Source organism: Lissotriton helveticus, chromosome 5_1 (genome assembly GCF_964261635.1).
Source record: "Lissotriton helveticus chromosome 5_1, aLisHel1.1, whole genome shotgun sequence".
Classification (NCBI taxonomy): domain Eukaryota; kingdom Metazoa; phylum Chordata; class Amphibia; order Caudata; family Salamandridae; genus Lissotriton; species Lissotriton helveticus.
The window spans coordinates 288,391,060-288,414,382 of record NC_136065.1 but is presented as its reverse complement, the minus strand read 5'-3'; the positions used below and the strand labels follow the sequence as shown (position 1 = coordinate 288,414,382).

At 47.6% G+C, this 23,323-nt stretch overlaps 1 protein-coding gene across 2 annotated transcripts in view; it reads right to left on the bottom strand.

Annotated features, from left to right (window-relative positions):
* Positions 1 to 23,323, bottom strand: part of MTOR (mechanistic target of rapamycin kinase) — an 865,133-nt gene that overhangs the window by 58,086 nt on the left and 783,724 nt on the right. For both annotated transcript variants that reach the window (XM_078642233.1, XM_078642234.1), the window contains 6 exons: positions 22,034 to 22,181; positions 11,634 to 11,756; positions 10,042 to 10,124; positions 8,379 to 8,451; positions 4,295 to 4,369; positions 3,631 to 3,766 (listed from right to left, as the gene is read on the bottom strand). In XM_078642233.1, coding sequence (XP_078498359.1) covers positions 3,631 to 3,766; positions 4,295 to 4,369; positions 8,379 to 8,451; positions 10,042 to 10,124; positions 11,634 to 11,756; positions 22,034 to 22,181 — 638 coding nt within the window. The remainder of the gene's footprint in view (positions 1 to 3,630; positions 3,767 to 4,294; positions 4,370 to 8,378; positions 8,452 to 10,041; positions 10,125 to 11,633; positions 11,757 to 22,033; positions 22,182 to 23,323) is intronic.

Sequence of the window (23,323 nt, the reverse complement as noted above, 5' to 3'; positions counted from 1 at the left end):
TACACAGTCACTTTCCCAGTGTTTGGGTCAATATATAGCTTGGACTGATCTTCTGTGGATGGATCTGGATGTATGATCTCCTCTTCCACAGTTTTTAGCCTTGGCGCCGTAGTCTTCGGTTTGACTTTTTTCGGGTCGATGGCTTTAATCGGATCGACCGATTTTGGTGCCTGTATTTGTTTTTGCGGTTTTTCGACAGGTTTTGTCGGTCCGACGTCTTTTACAGGTTTCACCGCTGTTTTCGGACCGAGCAGTTTTGTTGGTCCGAGAACGTCTTTAGGCTGTAGAGGTGTCTTCGGAGCCTGCGGCTTCGGCTCGATGGTCTTCGACTCGACCGCCTTTGTTTGGTGCGCCTTAGGTTTCGGTTCGACGACCGCCTTGGGCGTAGCCTGTTTGCCGTCGTCGACTGCCTTTTTCCCTTTTTCGACAGTCGAATGCGATTTGGTCGATTCGACGGCCTTTGGCTTCGAAGGTTTAGATGTAACGGTTGCCTTCGGCTCGGCGCCCTTTTGTTTTATCACCTTCGGTTCGACGACGTTCGGTCCGAAGACTGTTGTGTCGATGAGTTTTGGTTTCGATAGAACCGGCCTGGGATGACGTGTCTCAGAAGGCTCTTTTTGTATGTTCTTAGCCGGGCGGTATGGCGGGGCTGTAGAACCAGTATTTTGATCTTGGCTAAGGCCTGTTGGCGATGCCTCGACCAGAGTCTCTGATAGTGGTGTAGTGTCTGTATGGGGCGGTGTACTCACGGTTCGCCCCTCGTTGTCATCGGAGTCGTCTTCGACAGCTACGATGTCTTGATCATATTCATCGACAATTTGTTCTTCCTGTCGATATATTATTCAGAGTCGTGCTCGGAGTATTGATCTTCCTCTCGAACCGAGTCTTCGGCGTCAACTAATTCTTCCTCATCGTCGAAGATATTCTCGGGCTCCGGTGCCGACCTCTGCATTTCTTGCCTTGCCGCTCGCCGGTTCCGGATTGTCTTTTTGGATCGGAACCGGGCACAAGCTAGGAAGTTATCTTCCCGATGATCTGGAGATAAACATTTGTTGCACACTGGATGCTTATCTGTGTGCGGGAACTTCGAGTTGCACTGCGGGCAGTATTTGAATGGACTGCGTTCCATCGACCGTCGGTCCACGTGGCGTCGAGAAGGCCTAACGGCCCGATTCGACGACCGCAGTGCAAGCAAAGGGTGATGATAGCCTATCGTTACCGAGCGAAACAATACCGACGAATCCGAAGGCCTTTTGGCCTTTTAGAAAACTTTCTTTCGATTCCGAACTTGGAGTTCTGGAAAGTACATCCGAACCCAATGGCGGAAAAAAACAATCTGAGGATGGAGAGGATGCCCATGCGCACTGTAGTCCAAGGGAGGAGCCACCTATCTCGTGATACTTCGAAGACTCTTCCAGGACAACAATGTGCAATCATCCGGACCCAACACTAGGCGGCGATCTATGCACAGATATGAATTCAGCAGCCGACATGCCTCGAACATTTACTTACCATTTTAAATTTGAATGTTCTTTTTTTCTATAAAGACATAACACTTCGCATCATCATCTGGTAGTAAATCCTAGTGTGAAGGTGAGGTTGATACTTCCACCAGTACAATATAGTAGTCCCACACATTTCCCCGAGGTCTAGTGGCTTCCTAAAGTTCTCCTTCCTTCATCTCATCAGAATAATTATCTTCTTCGTCCAATGTATCCACCTGAATAGGTCCTGGTGATGTATGTGCTGGTGAGACTGAAATTTGAGGCATTGAGGAGGCTAGCAACATTTGTGGGACTTCAGGTGGTTGCAGAAACTCTGGATGAGGTGTGGCTGGTGTTGGCAAAGGGACTTTTTGGGGTTATGGCTGAAGCTGATATGATGGGTGGGCCGGAGGTTTCAGTAGCAAGCGTGTAGAGTACGCCATCATTTTTTACGTTTCCGACTAGTTCACTTGGCACTGATGCAGTTGAAGATTCCTGGTATTCCTCTTATCACTCTTCATAATGGTCACAGTGAAGGTCAAAGAGAACTCTATTTTCTAGCCGTTCCTCCCTTTGATACTGTGGTGTGTCTGGGTGGCAGGGAAAGGTATAACTATGCCCTCCATAACCTGGTATTTTACCCTGAACGGTCTTGGACAGTACGCATGCCAAATGGGTCATATGGGTCGAAGTCTTTCTCCAGTTTGGTCTCAGCAGCTTCCTTGCTGGATGTGGTGGAATTTTCCTTGGAGATTCATGTTCCAGCAGTATTGCAGTCCTTTATCCACTATCGGCAGAATACTTATGGATGGCTTCATCAAAGAAAAGCCTGGGAACATGGCTTTCTTTACGGGATTCGTTGTCAAGACGGTCATCGACAGAACAGTTGGAGCTGGGATGGTTGATGGGATAATTGCAGATAGGCATTGTTCTTCTTTGACACCTTTGCCCAAGGTGCATCAGTCTATATAGCCTTTGCTGCTGAATTTGACTTGTTAGGTTAAGATGAAATTGGCGGTGACATTTAGATGGCTAAAGGTCAATTTTTCTTCACATCAAACCTAGGTGAAAAGAAGCACAGGCCTGCTTATTTTTGGATGTTTTAAAGATTATACTCTTGAGGCTCTTAAAATGTGGAAGCCAGTTTTTCCACAGAAGATGCCATTTTTTGTTAGTTTACCAATGTCCAGATGGTATTTATACAAATCAATAATAGGAACGGGATCTCAATATCAACTACGTACAAAATAGCATTATGAAAAAGAAAAAAACAATAGGTTGCAGTCCATGCATGGTTTAAAACGTGACGTTTTTGGTGGGGACATTTTCCTTGCACACTGGTTGAATGTGAGAGAATACTCTGTCACTGTTGACCGGATTCGAAAAGCTCCAGATCCACGTCGGAAGCTGCAGAAGGAAAGGAAATGATGTAGATGCATGGAGCTAGAGCAGATATCGTGGCCCGACATCACATGCAACATATCTGATTCACAGCTGCACAACACCACATATCGGCATGTGAGGGAATTGCTATTAAAAAGTTTACGAATCCAGTTTGGAGCCTGGGGAAATTAACAAGGTGAGAAATCTGCGGTTAGAATTCTACATAAGGAACATCAATTTCGAGAATGTGGCTCATTAAACCTAGCAAGCCCCTGACCATGATGACCTAGTACCACAAAACATAGACAACATTAACTTGAGCCAGTTGAAGGATATTGACCTTTGTGTCCACCCAATTCCAGAAAAAAACACTTTTGGACAAAACAAAATAACAGCAAAACCCTGAGTACATAAAATGAGAAATGAAAGACCAAATGAAAATCCCTACAGACTCCAACTTGATGTGTGGTGACCTTTTTGGTACTCTTGAATGCAGGGCATACCTGGATTGGTGTTTCTAAATACATCAGTGGTTTCCGAAGCCCCCTAGCCAAAGGGCTTCAAAGGGACGACAGAAGTGCTATGGAGTGAATCCACAGCCGTAGAGTATCATTTGACAGTGCAAAACATAGGTGGCTGCTGATTTTTTTAATTAAAGTTAAGTTACAGTAATTAAAGCTTATTTGCAGGACATATATCGAATTTTAAGTGCTTAGTACTGTTGTTTTTCACATCTTACTTCCCAAAGGAGCAAAATACTCACTGTCCATCAATCTCCAGTTCAGCAGGGGATCATACACGAAGGCTTCCAGCACTGCCATGACGCTGTCCCTATGCTCCCGCATCACTTCCATCACCGTATGGCATGTAATCCTGTAATTCCCATCCAGCCCCGTCACCTTCAGGTATCGAGAAAGTAAACAGAAGTCTCAGTAAGCATATCTCTTCAACCGTGCCCACGTTCTAGAAGACATGACTTAAGTCGCCAGGGATATAATGGCATTGCCTCTTTGCGTTCACAGCACAATGTGGGCATAGATCAGTTACCTGTCTGCAGCATAAAAGAGTGCCCTGTTTGCAGTACAAATGTGTGGCTTGACTGCAACACAAAGAAGGGGCTTATGTGCAGAACAATGGTAGCACGCCTTGAGCATAATGCAGTGCTGATGCCAAGGGTTTGAGTTACACTGCCGATCAGGCAGCAAGGAGGTTGCAGTGGAGAACATCTGAGGCGTTAAGCATTTGGCAGTTACAGTCACTGTAAATGAGCCCCAGGCTCATCAAATCTTCCCATTCCTCTATCTACTGTGAAAGACTAGTGCTTATAATTCTGTAGCGTTGTCTTATATCCCATGGGTTTGTTTCAGACAAAGATGAATTCTAGTAATGATTTTTCTCCACTGCTCTCAATCGCTTTTCACTCTTACCTCCATGGCGTTGGTCAACATTCGTGTGAGTCGGAATGGAATCTTCTCTGGGAATTTTTCTCTAGTCATTGCAACCTGTAAGAAGAAAACAAACATATGCGCTTCTGTGAAGTATGCAGCATATCGTCGTAGCATCCAACCTAAATGATGCCAGAAAAAGCAAGCTTCAGTTCCTGATATACAGGTTCTCACCAGGTAACCCAACATGTTCTATTTTAGGAGAGCAGTGCTTCACCTACTTATATATGCACCTCTAGTCTAGCCCCAATCCTTCCTGGCAGAGCCGAGCTGTTTCTACCTGAAGCACAATGCTCACGTGGTAGCTGCCATATCAACTGGGAACAGTACAATCTTGCAATGCGAGGCAAGCTCTAACAGTTCTAGCTCATCCAAGGACATCTTCTGACCGGGTTCCTCACCCAAGAATCTCGGCCCAGCCTAGCTTTAACTTAATCCTCAGACACCCATTATAACCCCCCCCACCCCTCCCAAGGACAGACGAGCTGCAAATGTCCAATATACAGCTGTTCACTTTCAACTGACTCAAACTATCTTGGACAACAGAGCACCCCCTTCTTCACTACAGCTTCACACTGGACTTCCAGTGTATAGAGTATCACCATCTACTAGCCTAGGATCATTTGGGAGTGTTGAGTATCCTCTCGCTCAGTCCTACTCTTCATCCCCAAACCACCACATGCCAGGCAACCTCCATCTTCATGGTATACAGTGTCTTGCCAGATCCTGCCCTATACCACTCTATGACAGCAATCCAAACTGTCTTGATGCACTAAAAGCCTTAGGGACACAGTTTTGGTTTGCACCTATACAACAGGGCTGCAATGTTCCATTGACGTGCTATGAGCTGAAAATCGCTTGACAAATGCCAGAAGTCCTGTCAGAGGACCACAGGGGTTACTGGGCCCAACAGTGGGTTACGGGGCCTTTCAGTTCTGAAATCCCAGGGTCCGGCTTACTATGGAACCTAAGTAATTAGGCCAAGTACCCCTTCTACACTTGACTCTCGGTGTAAGCATGTCCCGTGTAGTCCAAGCCTCCCTAGCCGGGTGGGGTGAGGGGGCAGGGGAGGTGTGGATACAGGGGAATGAACATAGGCTCACAACTCAAAATGCATGCAGCAGCAGCAATTAATCATTACCTAGCCAAATACATACACACTTATGAAAAAAGAGAGGTATTGTATTCCTATCGCTGCCCACATAAAGGAAACATACAACATTCACAAACAATAAAACAGTTTCCCTTGAGGTTAGGGTTCTAGTTTTTCTTTGGCAATTTTCGGTCCCAATCTCTCCTTGTGTTAGCCATTATGGTCACTTCCCATTCACTATTGGTAACATCTAAGGTATACCTTACTAGCAGCCCGAGTCTCAAGTGTCCACTTTGACTCACAATTAAAGTCAACTGTGTTCTAGCGCCACAGCGCTTCTAGCAGTAAGTTTCCCTGGGGCCAATAGGTCTGAAAAACAGTCTTACCTGCTCCAAAAGGAGGGAAGAGGTAAGGGTTTCTGAGTGTGCCCTGTCTACAGACGCCCCCAGAGACTGCAGCCAAGTTCAGGTAAGATGGCAGTGTTCGGACTAGGCGCCTGTACTCAACTGGTGCAGAATCTCTCATTTGCAATCAAGCTCCTGAAGCGACCAGAGGTTCCTGTCGCTCCTCCTGAGGGGGTAAGTGTTTGCTTGATTCCTGATGGGGGGTGGCTAAGACGATCCTGCCGTGGGTCCCTCGCCTGGGTGATGGTGCTTATATATTGTCTTCACTTTCCAGCTGGGCAGAACAAGTCATAGTCCTTGGTGCACCTGGTGACCCCTCTAGGACACTAAGTCCCTGCAAATCACAGTCCAGAGGTGTCAGCCCAATCAGCACAGTGATACTTCCAATGGCAACACCTCCTGGCATACACGGTTGCTGCTCTGCTACCGCACAGGGCCATGGCCCCTTTCTGCACACAAGTCTCCCCCCAGCGGTCCCTCCTGGAACACAGGGTGGCCGTTCCACTACTGCAAATGGCTATTGCCCTTTCCAGTACAGCAGTTTCTCTCTGGTGGCGCCTCCTGACACACGGGGTTGCATTTCCGCTCAGGGCTACTCCCTCTTTCCTTATGGCAAACCGATACACGGCTAGGTTCACGACAGCTCCCCTCCTGGCATACGGGGGTCGCTGACTCTGTCAGGCACATGAGCAACGATCCGATCATTGCAGCCATTGTTTTCTCACACTTCATACATGGAGTCCACTCGACAGGGCTCCCCCTGAACTTCACTTCCTCCAAAGCTCTCCTCTTCCTCATAGGGCACACAGGTCTTAGCAAGCAGTAAGCCGCTTGTGCTCCAGTCTCTATGGGTGATGTCCTCGCACCCACAGGGAGACTAGCAGGCCTTGGCCCCCAGTCCAGTCACAGGCAGAAGTCTTGCAGAGCTTCCCCTCCTCACGCAGCCGGTTTGGCTGCTTACCAGGTGACAATCTTTGGGGTCTTAATCTCCCTTTCTTATATTACATTTCCAGACATCAAATGTGATTTTGGGTATGAGTCTTTGAAGTTTTATGTTGTGGTCCTGTTTTCTTTGATGAGCATGCTCCTCTGCTCCCTCTTCCTCTTGAAAAGCAGTCCGTCACAGCTGACAGCCCCACAACACAGGCGATTGGAATGATAAAGGTTTCCATCATCAAAAGGTTTGCCCAAGACCCCAAGCCACACTCTTTATTATTCTCTCATGAGCCCCATCTCCTTCATAAGATGGGCCAAGTCCCCTTTCTTGTGACTTCTCACTAAATCAAAGAGCATCCTTTGAAGAGTACAGGGGAGCCCTGGTACTTCCCTCCCCAGTGTGTGTCCCACTCAGCCTACAGGAATGCAGCAACTTACAAATCTGACTGGGAGCGTATCTCTCTGCCTTCTCTCATTGTTTCACCATGCACACCTGGGTCTCCCATACTGCATACATGCTCTGCACAGTTCTGTATCCTCCATGTACTGTACCACTCATTGGAAACTATACATTCAGCATCTATATTTAACATGCACACATTGCCCAGCACGGTATCCTTTATGTATTGTACCACTCAGATGCACACATATATCCAGCTAATACATTTCACATGCACAGGCTGTATCCTTCATGTATTGTACCTCTCACAGGTAGACATGGATTCAGCACATGCATTTATCCAGCACACACTGCCCAGCATTACATCACTCAGGTACTGCACCTTCAGTACATTGATACACCATACACGCACTTCTCAGTCCTGCACGAACCCTGTATTGCACCCCTCCTAGGTACACATACAACCAGCGCAGATATACCACTTCTGAGCTGCGCAGCAAATCACACCAATTTGATATAGGCCAATGATGCGTTAAGCGCACATCAGCTGAACTTTAAAAGTGAGTGAGCATGTAAAGTCACTATATTGATACTGATTCCAAAGGACCTGTTCGCTACCAGTGATCACCACACAGTATGCTGCCATCACCAAGTAAATGCTGCTCAACTCCTAGTGAAGGCGGTAACCTTACACCACTATGAGGGTCACGCTTTGAACCCCCGGTATAACAAGACCACAACCATTAACAACTCCTTTGTCATGGCGCACAAGCCGTGCTTGCCTATGACAACAAGTCTGCTCCCTGGAGGCATTTGAAGAATCGTCAGTATTTTAAGTATTTATTCACAAATTGTTTCTATGTCACTTGTGATCTGTTTATTTATAAGTATGAAGAAAGAATATTCACGGTTCTGCCCTCTTTATGGATCCCATTAAACGTAATTATAATGCTGCTAGTACCCTGAGGTATTTAAAGAATCGTCAGCATTTTATGTACTTATTCACAAATTGTTCTCATGTCATTTGAGACCTGTTTATTCATAACTTTGATTGTTTTATTTGTTTTTGCACTTTGTAAAGGTTTTAAATAACCATATACAATAAAGATCATTCATTCATTCATCAGAAGAAGGTGAGTATACAGCAAGCTGTTATTAAGATGGTGACGGCTCGGAGAAGGAAGGCAACTATGGAAGAACCCCAACCTGGCTAATTAATAGTGCAAAACTTACCTCGAAACAGTCACCGAAGTCAATGTGCAGGATCTTTCCGCTTAGCCTATCCAGCATCAAATTAGAAGGATGTCTGTGGGAAAGAGAAGGTAGGTGGTGAGAGATAGCAGGGCATTGGGAAAGAAGAGGAAGCATATCTATGCAAACAGAGGCCATGAAAAAAAACTGGTTAGAGAAACTGGAGCACCAGAAGAAGAGTGTATATATGCTTGGAGTAATTAGCTCAGTATAAAAGAAGAGTAACCATCACTATACAAATAGTGGCACTTGGAGAGAAGATAAAATGCAACAAGAGAAAGTTGCAACAACAGATGTGCTCCTAACTGGGTCAGCAGGCAGGGTTGTGCTTCTGAGTAGTGAAAGAAACCACTTTCATGGTTTACGTTGTGCAACTAATGGGGCCAAAAGGAACAATCTACCCTTAATGGAGCAAACAGCTGGTGATGCCCTCTTGACAGGGCAACTGGAGGAATCGAACCACCATTAGCAGGTCCTAAGCAACTAATACAGTACCAGAAAACAAGGGAGCAGAGCTAAACATTTGCTTCAGAGGGTCTACAGCACAGGCATTAGGAGAAAAGCTTGTCAAAGGGCCTGTGATGTTCTCTGTGGTGGCAGACAGTCAAAAGTGGCTTGAAAAATATGCCCCACACTGCCCTGTTTGTTACTAATGACCAGCCACGCCTTTTTACACCAGTGGACTTAACAGTCTGCAAGTTCTCAGAGGCACCTTGATCATCTGCCTTTCAATGGTAGATATGGGTGTGACTAAACTCAAAGTGTATCCTTATCCATGTTCCTGGATGATTTGCTCCTAGGTTCCGTGGTTGATGGCAAATGATTACAAGCACAGGCATTTTAACTGCCCCTTGACAGGGAGGCTGATTCCCGGTAAGAAATCATACCAGTCACCAAAAACAAGTATCTTTAAAAGAGTTATTACTGAAACGTTGATTACATTATAGGGATGTATATAATATTGCAAGCCCAACACCAGATGGCTGGATAATGCACAGTAGATGAACAATACATGCTGAAAACAAGCACAATATTATCATTAAATTAAATGAGGTATTTGTCTGCCCTCTCTACAGTGTGTTGTATGTGAATAACTATTGTGGGACCAGGAGACAATCTGCTGGATAAATGAAGACACCGTATGCTGGTGTACACAGCAGGCTGCTTTCCCCTGAGGATTGTATTTATCCCACGTGGACATGACAAACCGTATATTCTTTATTCCCTTAACCCCGTCTCTGAACAAGACCTGTCTAGATGGCTAGGGATTTTCACTAGCTTTTCAAAGTTACGTTTTCCATCCACTGAAACACACTTGATACTATTAACTAGCAAGTTGGGATACTCATACCGCCTGGAGTGAGGCTACAAAACACCTTGCTCACTTCTGACCGCCTAAATTCCTCCTGTCTGCCTAGAATGTACTTTAAAACATTAACAGAGAGATTTAAAATAAAGATAGAGATTAAAGTGCAAAATCTGAGTAATTTTGTAATCCTGATGAAGTGTAATAACACCTGTGGATTGAGTACCCCCCCAAGGTTACCACCAAGTGACCATTGATTGCATCGGGATAAAAGGAATAGGCCTCACTCCAGCAAGCCAATAAAATCACAGAAGTGTAAAAGTACTCCCGCCCTCCTACCTGTCACCGAGGCCGAGGATGTATCCAACTACAGACATCACAGCCAAGGAGCGTGTGTAGTTTGTTCTTCTGTCAAACCAGACCTGGAAAAGGAAACAGCATGAACCACCATTCTGGGAGCACGGTCACAAGCATTAGTCCCCACAAGAAGTGGGCTTGACTTGAACTAGGGCAACAACAAATTACTGACCCAAGAATTTTGTAGATAATGTCCAATCTGCCACCTGCTCAAAGGAGGAATCAATGTTACTTAGTTCTGCCACGTGACTGTAGCTGGTACAGTTCCCTTCCACAGCCCAGATCATAACACTGCTACAAGCATGGCATATAGCTACTTCCCACAAGTCATATTTGTCATACTTCATTTCCCTATAATTTACACCGAAATACAACTTCATTTCAAGCCATTCCATAGCCTTCTCACTAACTGCTAGCAACACAGAGATGCCCAACTATGCTCACCCTTCCTCCACAAAAAATTCTGCTACCGACACTTGCCACTGAAACGTGCACGGAGGAAGGCACAAAACAACAAAGCTGAGAATAAAGGCAAGAAGAGGCAAGAGACAGTAATGGGTGGGCTGTCCATGGTACCTGCTGGGTGACAACACCCCAAGTCACATGCTTATTGGGAAATCTGCCCACATCTAGTCTTACACCCTATATGCCAATTCCACTTCTCTACAACATGTGCAGTTTCTTTCAACGCCTCATATAACCAGACACCTCTGTTCTACATCAGATGGTGGAGCAGAAGTTAGCCCCTCATGATTTCAACTCTAAAGAGCTAGGCCGCACACACACAGAAATCTATATGCAAGTGTAGAATATCTGGTTTCCAATCCTACCATAACCCTGCTTCCACATTAAATAATGGAGTACCCCTAATTTTCACATCTCCTATCTTAACTCTTTCATTAAACGAAGGGATAGGAAGGTCAGCGCACCCCTTCATTTTATTTCCTAACTCATCTGTACTATGCTATGGCTAGAAAGATGGCTCTGTTACTTTCAGGGCAGAGCACTGTCCTAGCACAAACATTCTTGTTAATGCATGAGTTGATACATTTAACCAACTTTGCATACACTGGGTTAGGGCACTGGCATATAATTAGTATTATGGAGTGCTTTAGAAACCAATCATCAATAAACAAATGAAAAGCTGATGAATCCCAATTCATCCGCTTCAAAATTAGAAAACTCTATTTCTATATGCAAAGCATAACTTCTTGCTTCCAAACCATGAAAAGCACCTTTTAGAAAACCATCAACCAATGTCAATATCAATATTAACAGGACGCATTGTATGTACAGCAGGAGACGATTCTACAGGACAATGGATGCATTGCTACACCATGTAATCATGGTGCTAGCTGGCACAAATCTAGGGTTTCAGTAGCCAATTTGGTGGCTGAAGATATTTGAAAAAATGAAAGATCAGTAGAAAGAAAGAATCTTTCATAAAATTAACAATACCACCAGAATATGGAAGACCATTGATTCTACCGACAAAGCTGAAAGTCTCCCCAAGCCCTGCCTAGGAGTACTAGCACTCGGCAACAGCTACTGAAAGCAAATGATAATGCATATACCTCCGAGCTGGGGCTTTTCAGCCAAAGCAGCTTGGCAAGATCATCACCAGCAGTGTTGTTAACAGCATGCTCAAAGACTTCAACTTTCTGCATCAGAGTCAGGTGGTCATAATCTGGAGCCATCTATAAAGGAAAAAAATGAAAATGAAAATATATATTGGAGGCATATAATGAGGCCCTATGGTTTGTTAAGTCTTTGCTTTGGGTTTGCAAACTATACCTCGGCAACAGGCCTCTAGGACATTAGCCAGGTGGAGTAATTACACAGCACTCAAACTATTTCCTAATCAGAGATGGGGCCGTACATATGCATTCTCACTCAGCTCTTAAGTAAGTTTATACCCTCACTAAGTCTGGGGCACAAGGATACATTTCTCAGTAGGCCCAATGGCAGTGGAGTCATATTTTGCGACTATGTCTGTATATATTTATCTTCTAAAAAACGAGATATCATCTGAGGTCATGTCGTAACCCTCAAGTGGACAGCGCAAGCTCACTGGTAGGCCGTACTGGTAAGCCGTGACGCAGAGTAGATGTATGGGCCCATCTATTCTGTCGAACCGGTGGTAGCCCTAGCCGAAGATTAATGGGCATAATCCTGAAACTGGATGGTCGTACTGATTCATGTGGAGAGGGGAATTTAGGAAAAATGGGGTAGCTCCAAAGGCACCTTGATGGGAACTGAAGGTCTCCTTAGACAGAGTCACTTTGAAACCAACCTTCTTGATTGTGGAGACAGGACAGGATCTTCAGAGGGGTCCAATGCGTTCCAAATAGGGGTACTGTTGATTGGTGTTGCCATTAGATTAGTTCTCCAGAATGTGAACAGGATCTGAACCGACTTCCTTCACTTTGTATGATCAGTGAGTCTAGCCCTTAGTGTTGGGGAAACAGTTTTTGCTAGTGTTTAAGATATTTGTGACTTAAGATTGTGTACCCCACACCAAGAAAATTTAAACAGTTCCACTGGAAGCCAGTCTATCTCTATTACAGATGTAGTTGTGTGCCACATTACCCACAAATTATGTCTGTTTCTTTTCATACTTGGTTTGAGGTGTGGTTTTAATGCATTTGCTTTCATGCTTTAATGTATCCTGAGCTGTAATAGTTCAAATAGCAAGGAGCTCTGGTAAGGTCTGGCTGATGGTTCATGTGGAGCATCAGGAGGAGATTTCTGAGACTCATAATCTAGAGGATGTTTTTGTAATTGAAGTGTTGAAATAATGGTCTGAGTAGACCCAAGTGTCAATATTTTTTATATTTTGTGCTGTGTTGGCATTGCATCCGCGTCTGGCAGCACCTAAAATATTAAGGTATAGGGATGAAAGCCTTGTCAACAGGATCGCTAGCTGGGTCCCACTAAAGGAGAGGTTATTTTCCTTATGCAAATTCTGAGATCTCATTACAATGCAATGGATAGATAGTTCACCAGTCAGGGAGAAACTGCATGTTGTAGGTTTATATTTGAAACTGTAGCAGCTTGTGCTGTGTACTCTTTTGTCAACGGCAGCTTGAACATATGCAAGGGTACCTTTAGATATGGGAAGATTCATTAGAAAATGTTCATTAATTTCTAAAGGTGAGAATGCTTTTGAGGTACAGCGGTTTAATGAGAAGGAAAGAGAGGAGGCAGCCTCAGATTAACAGCAAACGTCTTTAAGCAGTAGGGATTGATGATGGGAATATTAAGTTCCAAGTTTCAAGGAACAAGAGAGCACTAATGCCGCCTGCGCTCCTTTGATACTGGACGCTACAGTTAGGTTGATAACACACTGCTTGGTTTTCGTTCTTTTTAAAAATGGGAAAGTTTGTAATGGTCACCTAAAGGGCCTCATTGCAACCCCCCCTTTTCTGTGATGACCTACAGAAAAAAGGTATGTGGTGGAGATTGGGACACAATGCACTCTGTTTCAGGATATATGAATGCAGCATCTGACATAAATATGACCACTGTCTTCTATAGTGTCCTCAGAGCCAGAAAGAGAATGTTTTTGGGGTCAAAAGTTAATTTGAGACTTTTTGCAGTCACCTCTTGACCTCAGTTCTCCCTTTGAGTTCTGTCTGATTGTGTGTCTCAGTCCTTACTTGGAGGTCAGTCACAGTGTTGATCTTCTTTTTGAGGTCGATCTGTCTCCTGAAGTTTTTCAGAGCCAGATGATTGTGTTGATGTACTTGTGGCATGTGTCCTAAGTGTGGTGTCTTCACTGGACACTGTTTCTTTGGAGTAAGAGCAGAACTATAGACTTGGTTTGGGATTCTGCTTCAGCTGGAGGTTGTCTTCACTCCTCCTTTGCCAGGTTAAACTTAAACAGGGTTAGCTGTCTTCCTGCAAACCCTCCATTTCGGTGCCTTCCTCCAATCTTTCTGCAAATGAATTTTAGGAGGCTAAAGAGAGGATTTCTGTTCCATTTGAGTCTAAAGTGCCCAATACCAACCCATCCATTGTTTTACTGTCTTTTTGCCAAAATAGCCTTACACACAAGAAATTTCCTCTTGTTCTCTAGGTAAACAAAGGTAACAGATCCTACAGATGTTGGACCGCGACCCAACCCTAGATTAGTAGGAGAGCCCAGCCCACGTGAATCCACAACATCAGCTGCAAACTCAGAGCTATCTTGGGATTATTGACAAGCTGATGTTCAGAGCAGTGGGCTCAGCTGTAGGACCAGGAATGAATAAACATGCTAAAAAGAGCTAGGATACCCTGAGAACAGGAAAGACGTAGCAGTTTGAGTTGCATTGGAGGACCCAGTAATAAGGCAACCCGAGGAGAGAGAAGGCAGTTTGAGGTGAAATGGAGCTTGTACTAGTAATAACATGTGTCTAAGAGGAGACAGAGTCTTTTAGAGATCATGGACAGGCAGGCAGTTTGAAGAGAGACAGAGCTTTCCCTGATTATAGATGAGCAGTCTGTGGGGAGATAAAGATTTTCAGGAATCATGGGAGAGCTACAGCTGATTAGGAAAAAGCAGATCGCCTTAGGAGACAACCAGGCACATATCAAAAATGTATGTGATGTTCCATTATGTGACCATATGGTAAGTTTAAGCTATGGTCTTCTATATTCATATAGATACAGGAAATCCTTATAATAAGGTATAATTGCCCTAAACCACCTAAGTGGCATGATTCTTCTTCGCTTGCTCCTCATGGGATGGGCTCTGAAATGCCCAGTGGCTCACATGGATTGGAACTTTTCGGTGGAGATTATAGCAGTCAGAATCCGGGCATGCGCAGCGTGCATACGCCATCACCAATATGGCTGCCGACATCATTATGGCAGCCAAGACCTCCCGGGAAACTGAGCACAAATGACTCCGCTGCCCCTTCCAGTCACAGTACAAGGAGTCAAGAAACAGGGTAGGGATTCCGCGGGGCCGCTTCTGAAACTGAATTAAGAGGACGCTGATTCTTTCATAAACTATAGAACAATTTCTCATCCATATGTGACTTGAATCTTCTTTGCATGTTTTTTTTTGGCCACGCAGTATCAGTGAGGGATCATTGCTCAAAGTTTCCCTAAAGGCCGCTTATGTTGAACTAATTTCTTACGTTTTCCAACTACATATGATTTCATTACTATAAACTTGGTACATCAGACCCTGAGCGAGCACTCCCCTGTATGAGGAGCCCAGACATGTGTGCTGCATGTTGTTAAGTCTTGGGCACTTAAATATATATAAATATATGTGCCATGAATTTTAACAGCAATTGATATCATCTTTCTTTGTTACTTTTTCGTTTTTAAGGTCAAGGGGGCATGCATAATCGTTTTCTTCTTGTCCTCTAGTTACTGGAGTACTTAATAATCCATTTAATAGATTAGGGTCTAAATTTGGTCCTGACGAAATGCCCACATGTTTCTGCACCTGTTTGTATCAAACATGTTGACCCTACTGAACACAACAAAGGTTTCATTATCGCCTGTCCTGGTTCAGCGCTGTTTTAATACTGACAGAGGTACTCACCATATATAAAGAGCCTAGAGGGAATACATGTAACCAGTTTTAAACCACTCACATAACCAAACTACTTGCTATAACCATCAAATCATCAGGGCAGTGACTTGAGTCTTGGCAAACACTGGGTCCAGGATATTAAAAAGATTTCCGCCAAAGAGCCCTAGTCCATGGGAGCCCACCGGGCACCGCAGTGCCCATCCAGCGAGGAGTAAGCTAGATGCACAAGTTACTACTTGTGTAACGATATATCTGTAAGAGACATTAGTTAGTGATAGATTCCTTACCTTAGAATATCCCCAGGCGTCATACTGGATCCGGAAATATTTGCGTAGCAGTACCCTTGCGCGTCGGTAGGCGTCATCTGCGGCTCCGCGTCCGTCGTCGGCGCCGTGATGACGTCGTCGGAGTACTTAGACGCCGCCTCCGCGTGCTGACGTCAGTTCTTAGACACAGCTTTTCCGCGCCAGAAGCGCAGAGCCATGTTAAAAACCAACAACACTGGTGCCATTGAAACTAGGGCCCTGAAAGGGGATGACCTTAACCCTAGATATCGGTTCGCAGAATGGGGAGGATGGGTGGGTCGGTAAGGAATCTATCACTAACTAATTTCTCTTACAGATATATCGTTACACAAGTAGTAACTTGTGCATCTGAAAGAGCCACGTTAGTGATAGATTCCTTACCTTAGAATAGATACCCCAGCAATACCAACCCCGGTGACGGGTCTGCGAACCAATAATCACACCAGAAAGTCCTGGAGGACGGAACGGCCAAAAAAGCCATCCCTCCGGACTTGACTGTCCAGGCAATAGTGTCTTGCAAATGTGTGCAGCGAGGCCCACGTAGCTGCCTGGCAAATGTCCTGCAAGGGCACTCCCCGGCCCAGGGCAGTTGTAGTCACCGTGGCCCAAGTGGAATGAGCCCACAATCCAACAGGGGGCTCCTTTTTAGCCAAGGAGTAACATGCCTGAATACACAAGATGATCCACGAGAGATGGTCCTCTTGTGCACCGCCTTTCCCTTCTTAGCGGCCACGTAACCAACAAAGAGTTGGTCATCCACCCGGAACTGGCGTGTGCGATCCAGATAGTAAGAGAGCGCACGTTTTGGGTCCAGACGGTGGAGCCGCTCTTCCTCTTTAGAGGGATGCGGTGGCGGAAATAATGTGGGCAAGGTGATAGACTGATGTGGAAGGCCGTGACAACCTTGGGCAGGATGGATGGCCTAGTCCGCAACACAACCTTGTCCGGATGGACGGAAAGGGGGTTTAGATAAAAGAGCCTGGAGCTCACTCACTCTCCTGGCAGAGGGGATGGCAACCAGGAAAGCAGTCTTCAGAGTAAAAAGGCGGAGAGGGCAGTTGTGAAGTGGCTCAAAGGGAGCGCACATCAGAAATGTAAGAACAAGGTTAAAGTTCCACTGAGGCATCACAAACGGAACAGGAGGGAACGTGTGTGATGCCCTTCAGAAAACAAATTACAATAGGGGACTTGAACAAAGAGGGTTGATCAGGCAGTCTTAGAAAGGCTGAAAGGGCAGAAAGGTAGCCATTGACAGTGCCCAGAGTAGAGCCCTGCTGGGCGAGAGAAAGAAGGAAGAGAAGAACCTCAGAAAGAGGGGCAGAAAGTGGATCCACAGCCTTTGCTGTGCACCATGCCACAAATCTATTCCACCTGCAGGCGTATACCGATTTTGTGGAGGGACGCCTGGCTGCGAGAATGACATTACAGACTTCAGGAGGCAAGTCAAATGGCCTCAACTGTCGCCGCTCAATCTCCAAGCATGGAGGTGGAGACTGGACAGGTTCGGGTGGAGGACCGTCCCCTGCTGCTGCAACAGAAGGTCCTCCTGAAGAGGCAGACGAACCGGGGGATCGACTGACATACTGAGTAGCTCTGGATACCAGTACCTTCGTGCCCAGTCCGGAGCCACAAGGATGACTTGGGCCCGGTCGCGCTTGATCTTCTTCAGCACTCTGGGCAGAAGTGGTATAGGCGGAAAGGCGTAAAACAAACCGCAACTCCACTCGCAACGAAAAGCGTCTCCGAGCGAGTGCCGCCTTGGAAATTCCAACGCGCAGAACTGATGACATTACGCGTTCTCTTCTGTGGCGAATAGATCGAACCAAGGCTCTCCCCACTGCTGAAAGAGGCCTTGCGCCACGTCCGAGTTCAGACGCCATTCGTGATCCATCATGCACCGACGGCTGAGCTCGTTCGCCCTGGCGTTCAGAGAACCTGCCAGGTGTTGAACCACCAGGGTCACGCCCTGATGTTCCAGCCCCTGCCAGAGGCGCAGAGCCTCCTGGCATAGGGTCCACGACCCCACCCCGCCCTGTTTGTTGCAGTACCACATGGCGGTGGTGTTGTCCGTGAACACCTGCACTACGCTCCCCCGGACAGAGGAGAGGAATGCCTTCAGTGCTAGACGAATCGCCCGCAGCTCCATAAGGTTGATATGGAGCCGGGACTCCGCCGGAGACCAGAGACCTCTAATCTCCGCCTCTCCCATGTGGCCTCGCCAGCCCTGGAGGGACGCGTCCTTCACAACTAAGTGCTCCGGTTGGGGAAGGGAGAGGGATCTGCCGTTGACCCATTCGCGGTCCGTGAGCCACCACTGCAGCTGTCTCGCAGTGCCCTCTGAGATCAGGTCATGGTCGAAGAGGTTGCCCTGATGCTGGGCCCACTGAAACTTCAGGTCCCACTGCAGAGCCCGCATCCGCCACTGGGCGTGATGCACTAGAAGGATGCAGGAGGCCATCAGCCCCAGAAGCCGCAGCGTCAATCTGACCGAGATCCGGGATAAAGGCTGAAAGAGTGGAATCAGAGCCTGAATATCCCGAACCCGCTGTTCGGGCGGATAAACCCGAAACTGCGCCGAGTCGAGAACCGCTACGATGAAGAGGAGCTTCTGAGAGGGGCACAGGTGTGACTTCGGCACATTGATGGAGAACCCCAGCTGGTGCAGGAGGTCTGCCGTCGTCTGGAGGTGGCTGACGACTCTCTGGGGCGAGCCCGCCTTCAACAACCAGTCGTCGAGGTAGGGGAAGACTGAAACCCCTAACCTGCGCAGATGAGCTGCGACCACCGCCATCACCTTTGTGAACATCCGTGGGGCGCTGGTAAGGCCGAAGGGGAGCACGGTAAACTGAAAGTGCTCGTGGCCAACCGTGAACCGCAGGTAGCGCCGGTGGGCCGGCAGGACGGGGATGTGGAAATAAGCGTCCTGCAAGTCCAACGCTACCATCCAGTCTCCTGGGTCCAGGGCAGCTAACACCTGAGCCAGTGTCAGCATTTTGAACTTCTCCTTCCGGAGGAAGCCGTTGATGTTCCGTAGGTCCAAGATAGGGTGTAGGCCCCCTTTGCCCCTTTTGGGTACCAGAAAGTAGTTGGAGTAGCAACCACACCCTACTTCTGGCCCAGGAACGCGTCGATAGCCCCCTTGGCCAAGAGGGCCGTAACTTCCTCCTGCAGAAGTCGCAAATGATCCCCCGATACACGGTGGTTCTGCGGTGGCATGGCTGGAGGGGTCGCCTCGAAGGGGAGGGAGTAGCCCCTTTGGACGATTTGCAGCACCCACCTGTCCGATGTGACAGTGCGCCAGTGGAGGAGGTGATGGTGAACCCTGCCCCCCACTTGCGACACATGGGCCTGAAAGCACGGACTAGGAGGGTTTTGAGGCGGATGCTGCGGGGGAAGGTGTGGACTGTCCTCGCCGTTGTCCCCGACCGCCACCACGGTGGTTTCCACGGCCGCCACCGCGTTGGTTATTACTCTGTGGTGCGTGGCTGGCAGCACATGTGGGTACACCCCTTCCTTGGCCATGAAAGGAGCGAAAGGAACCCGTTTTCTGTCGCGGGCCGAAAGGCCCAAGGACTTGGCCGTAGCCCGCATGGTCTGCCTTGTCGACAAAAAGGCGACGGCCATCAAACGGCATGTCCATGAGTGTATTCTGGACATCAGCCGAAAAGTTGGCGGACCTCAACCAGGCGTGGCGACGAATCGCCACCGTCGTTGCCATCGCTCTGCCCAGTGAGTCGGTGGTATCCAGTCCACACCGAATACAATAACGTGCCCCATCTCGGCCTTCCACAATGGCTTGGCCGAGTTTAGCCCGTACTTCCAACGGGCATTCTGGCAGCATTTCCGCGACCGTGTCCCATAGGGAGTGGGTGTAGCGGCCCAAGAGGCAGGCGGTGTTGGAAGACCGCAGTCCCAGACTTAGGGAATGCGGTCTGGAAATTGGAGGCCTGAATCTCAGGGGTGGGGTGGGTGGAAAGGAAACAAGGGTCGCCCGGTGGCGTCTGGCCACGTTCCTATCTACAGGCGAACCTGTAGCGGGCCTGGACCAAGTGCCCAAAAGAACGTTGGACAAGGCCTTAATAAACGGCAGCAGAGGCTCAGCCGAGCTTGACTGCGGTTTAAGGACCTCAGTGAGGAGGTTAGTCCTCACGTACGTGACGGGGAGTTCAAGGCCGAAGGCCTTGGCCGCCCGCGTCAGCACCACACTGTAAGTAGCCCCCTCCTCCATAGCCACGGTAGGAGGTGAGACAAAACCAGTGTCTGGCGAAGTGTCCAGACCACTGGCATCCCCAAGTCCACCTGTCCAGTTCTCCTGGGACTGACACTCTCGTATCAGAGGGTCCTCAGACCCCTCCCAATACTACTCATCACCCATCTCCTGGTACTCAGGGGTGTCAAATGATGGGGCCGGCTCATGAAAGATGAACTCTCCGAACGGCGTCGGAAGCGGCGCCCAGCGGAGCCGTTTCGGTGCCGGATCGAGGGAGGTATCGGGGACGGCGCCGGGGGTGACACCTGAGGGACCGGCGCCGGGGAGGTCGTTAGGTCCACCGGCGACGACCCGGATCCGGATCCAGTGGGGGCCTGCGGCGCCGGGGCCGAAGCACCATACGGCGTCGGGGCCAAAGCCCCCTACCCGCTAGGGCCCCTAGATGGGTCCGCTGGGCCCGAAGGTGCCGCGGAGCCCGTCGGGGGAGTGAGGGACCTCATGGCCATGAGGAACCGCTCGATCTCCTCCGGCATCGCGCGCGGCCCAGGGACCGGAGGGTATGGGGCCGGACGCGACACCTGCGACTCCGACGGAGCCGCTTGGGCGGTGCCACCTGATCCCCCGGCCGCGTCGTGCGAGCGTCGAGGGGAGTCGGAAGAGCGATGACGTCTCTTCGACTTCTTGTGCTTACCTGACGACTTCGACCCTGAGGAGTGATGTCGACTCCCGGAGCTACGAAGGCTCCGCTCCCGCGACCGGTCCCTCGACCTCCGTCCGGACCGGGACCTCTCTCGGCACGGGGCTGACTGCCGGAGTTCGAGTCGCTTGCGGGACCGCTCCCGCCTAGCTTTCGAAGTCAGGGCCCGGCAGTCGGAACAGGTCTTGTCATCGTGGTCGACGCCGAGACAGTGGAGACACCGACGGTGAGGGTCGGTGACCGACATCAGTCGGTCGCAGTCCTCACAGGGCTTAAAACCTGGCATCCCTATCGGCACCGTTCGGAGTCGAAGACTCGAAAAAGAATGTTCAAAAGAGATCAAAAAAGTTTAGTAAAAAAAGACTAAGGTACCACTTTTTCCGGATCTGCGCTGCTGGCGCGGAAAAAAGAAGAACTGACGTCAGCACGCGGAGGCGGCGTCTACGTACTACGACGACATCATCACGGCGCCCACGACGCCGGACGCGGAGCCGCAGACGACGCCTACCGACGCGCAAGGGTACTGCTACGCAAAAATTTCTGGATCCAGTCTGACGCCTGGGGATATTCTAAGGTAAGGAATCTATCACTAACGTGTCTCTTTCAGATGATGAAGCATGCCACTTACGTGGGTGAGGTATATGATGCCCTATTATTAGGATCTCCTGTATCTATATGATTATAGTAGACCACAGCTTAAACATATTCTATGGCCACATACTAGAACAGCAAATCAATTGTTGGTATATATGATTAGATTACAGAGGGTGTGTGTGCTGGACCTTGTAAAATAATTTCGCTTCATTCCACTTGTGTGATATTGACAAGCAGGTAGCCTGAAAAGAGATGAATGCTCTAAGGATAATATGTAAATAGGTGATGCAAGGGCAAAAGCAGGTAGTTTCAGAGGAAATTGAACTCAACAGACAGGTCATCTGAGGGGATGAGCATGTAATTGTTTGCAAACCAAAAACTACATGCAAACAATTCACATGTTCAATAGAAATTCAGATGGTTTCACTAGAAAATAATTATTTTTGGATGGCGACAGGTGTTGCTGTGAAGGAACAAGGAGGAATCCCTGGGCTGAAAACAACATGGAGATTTGAGCAGGATGAATGAACCCGGAAGGGTAGAGAAGTATATAGGAACCTTAAAGCAAATAAATAAAATAACTATTCAATGTAACCAAAGGTGGCATTAATATATATGCATAGTCAGGGCTTTACCCGAAGCATGATGCGGTGTTCAATGTTCAGCAGGATCTTTTTCTTCTCTCGATAGTCTCTAATCAGCGCGTGCAGAGTGTCACAGTGAGGTACCCACCCAATCAGACCAGAGTTCGTAGACAGAGGAATTACGGCATACCTTTGGATGCTGCAGAGGGAGACAGTGATGCACCTGTTGACTCGTTAGCATTTATACATCTTAATCATCAGCTTACCACCACATCACATAGTATTTTTCCAAAGAAAGTTGCAAATGTTTAGCGAGCTGCGGCACAGATCAGTAAGTGGGTTTTTAGGGACTTTGGGGAGACTTTACTTGTGAATAGGAAGGGCTGTGAAAGCATGGGAACCATGGAGCAAGGATTATTTATGTGATGTGAAAAGTAGGGAAGAGACTGGAGGAAGAGAAATGAGGACGGAGTGGTTGGACCCACAGAGAAGGCTCATGTGTGGAGTTGATACTAAGCGACAGGAAATCTGCTTCTCACTAGGGCAGTATTAAGGGGAGGGGACAGTACTCAGGAATGGGGTATTGTCACAAGACTTGGGCAGGTCACCTCTGTGAGGGAGTCTGACTGGGAACCAAGAAATTGTATATAAATGGTTGGAATAGAATCCAGGGTGAGGTTTCTGGGTGTTTCTGTGTAAACCAAAGGATGGTTCCCCTGATGTTCTCTCAAAGCTGACTGTTTTCAGTTACTGGTCATGTAGTTTTATGCATTTATTTTGTACGTTTGATACATTTAACATGGATGGCAACTAAGCACAAAGCCAGACTGACAACTAATACATAGCCTTGCCAAGTGTCCCACATCACACGTTCAATTATCACACTTTTCAGAAAACCTTGCATCACCAAGGGATTGAGATGTGATAGGAAAACCAGCTGATGAGTGCTGACAGCGAATGTAAACACTGCTGTCAGGGTTTGTAGTTGTGATCATGGATACACCTACAAAGAGTTCTGCCACTATACCAATCACAAGGAAGAAAGTAAATGAGGAATTTAGAGGAGGGAGTGCTGCAGGAGAACCTTACTTAAGGGAAAGCTACACATACCTAAAGTGCAGCAGCCTGAACTGTTCAGTAGATGCCTAGGAAGTAGGGTGCCTGCTATAGGCGTAAGGAGCTGAGAGGGAGTGATCTCTACATCAGCTTTGAGAGGAGTGCTGACAGTGTAGACCTGGTGGAAAGAGGCGGCACTGTGGTTAATTAATACAGTAACTATGCCTCTTGTAGTTTTTCTGCTATTGGTTTGGTTATTCTGATTTTGATTCACTAGCTATATTG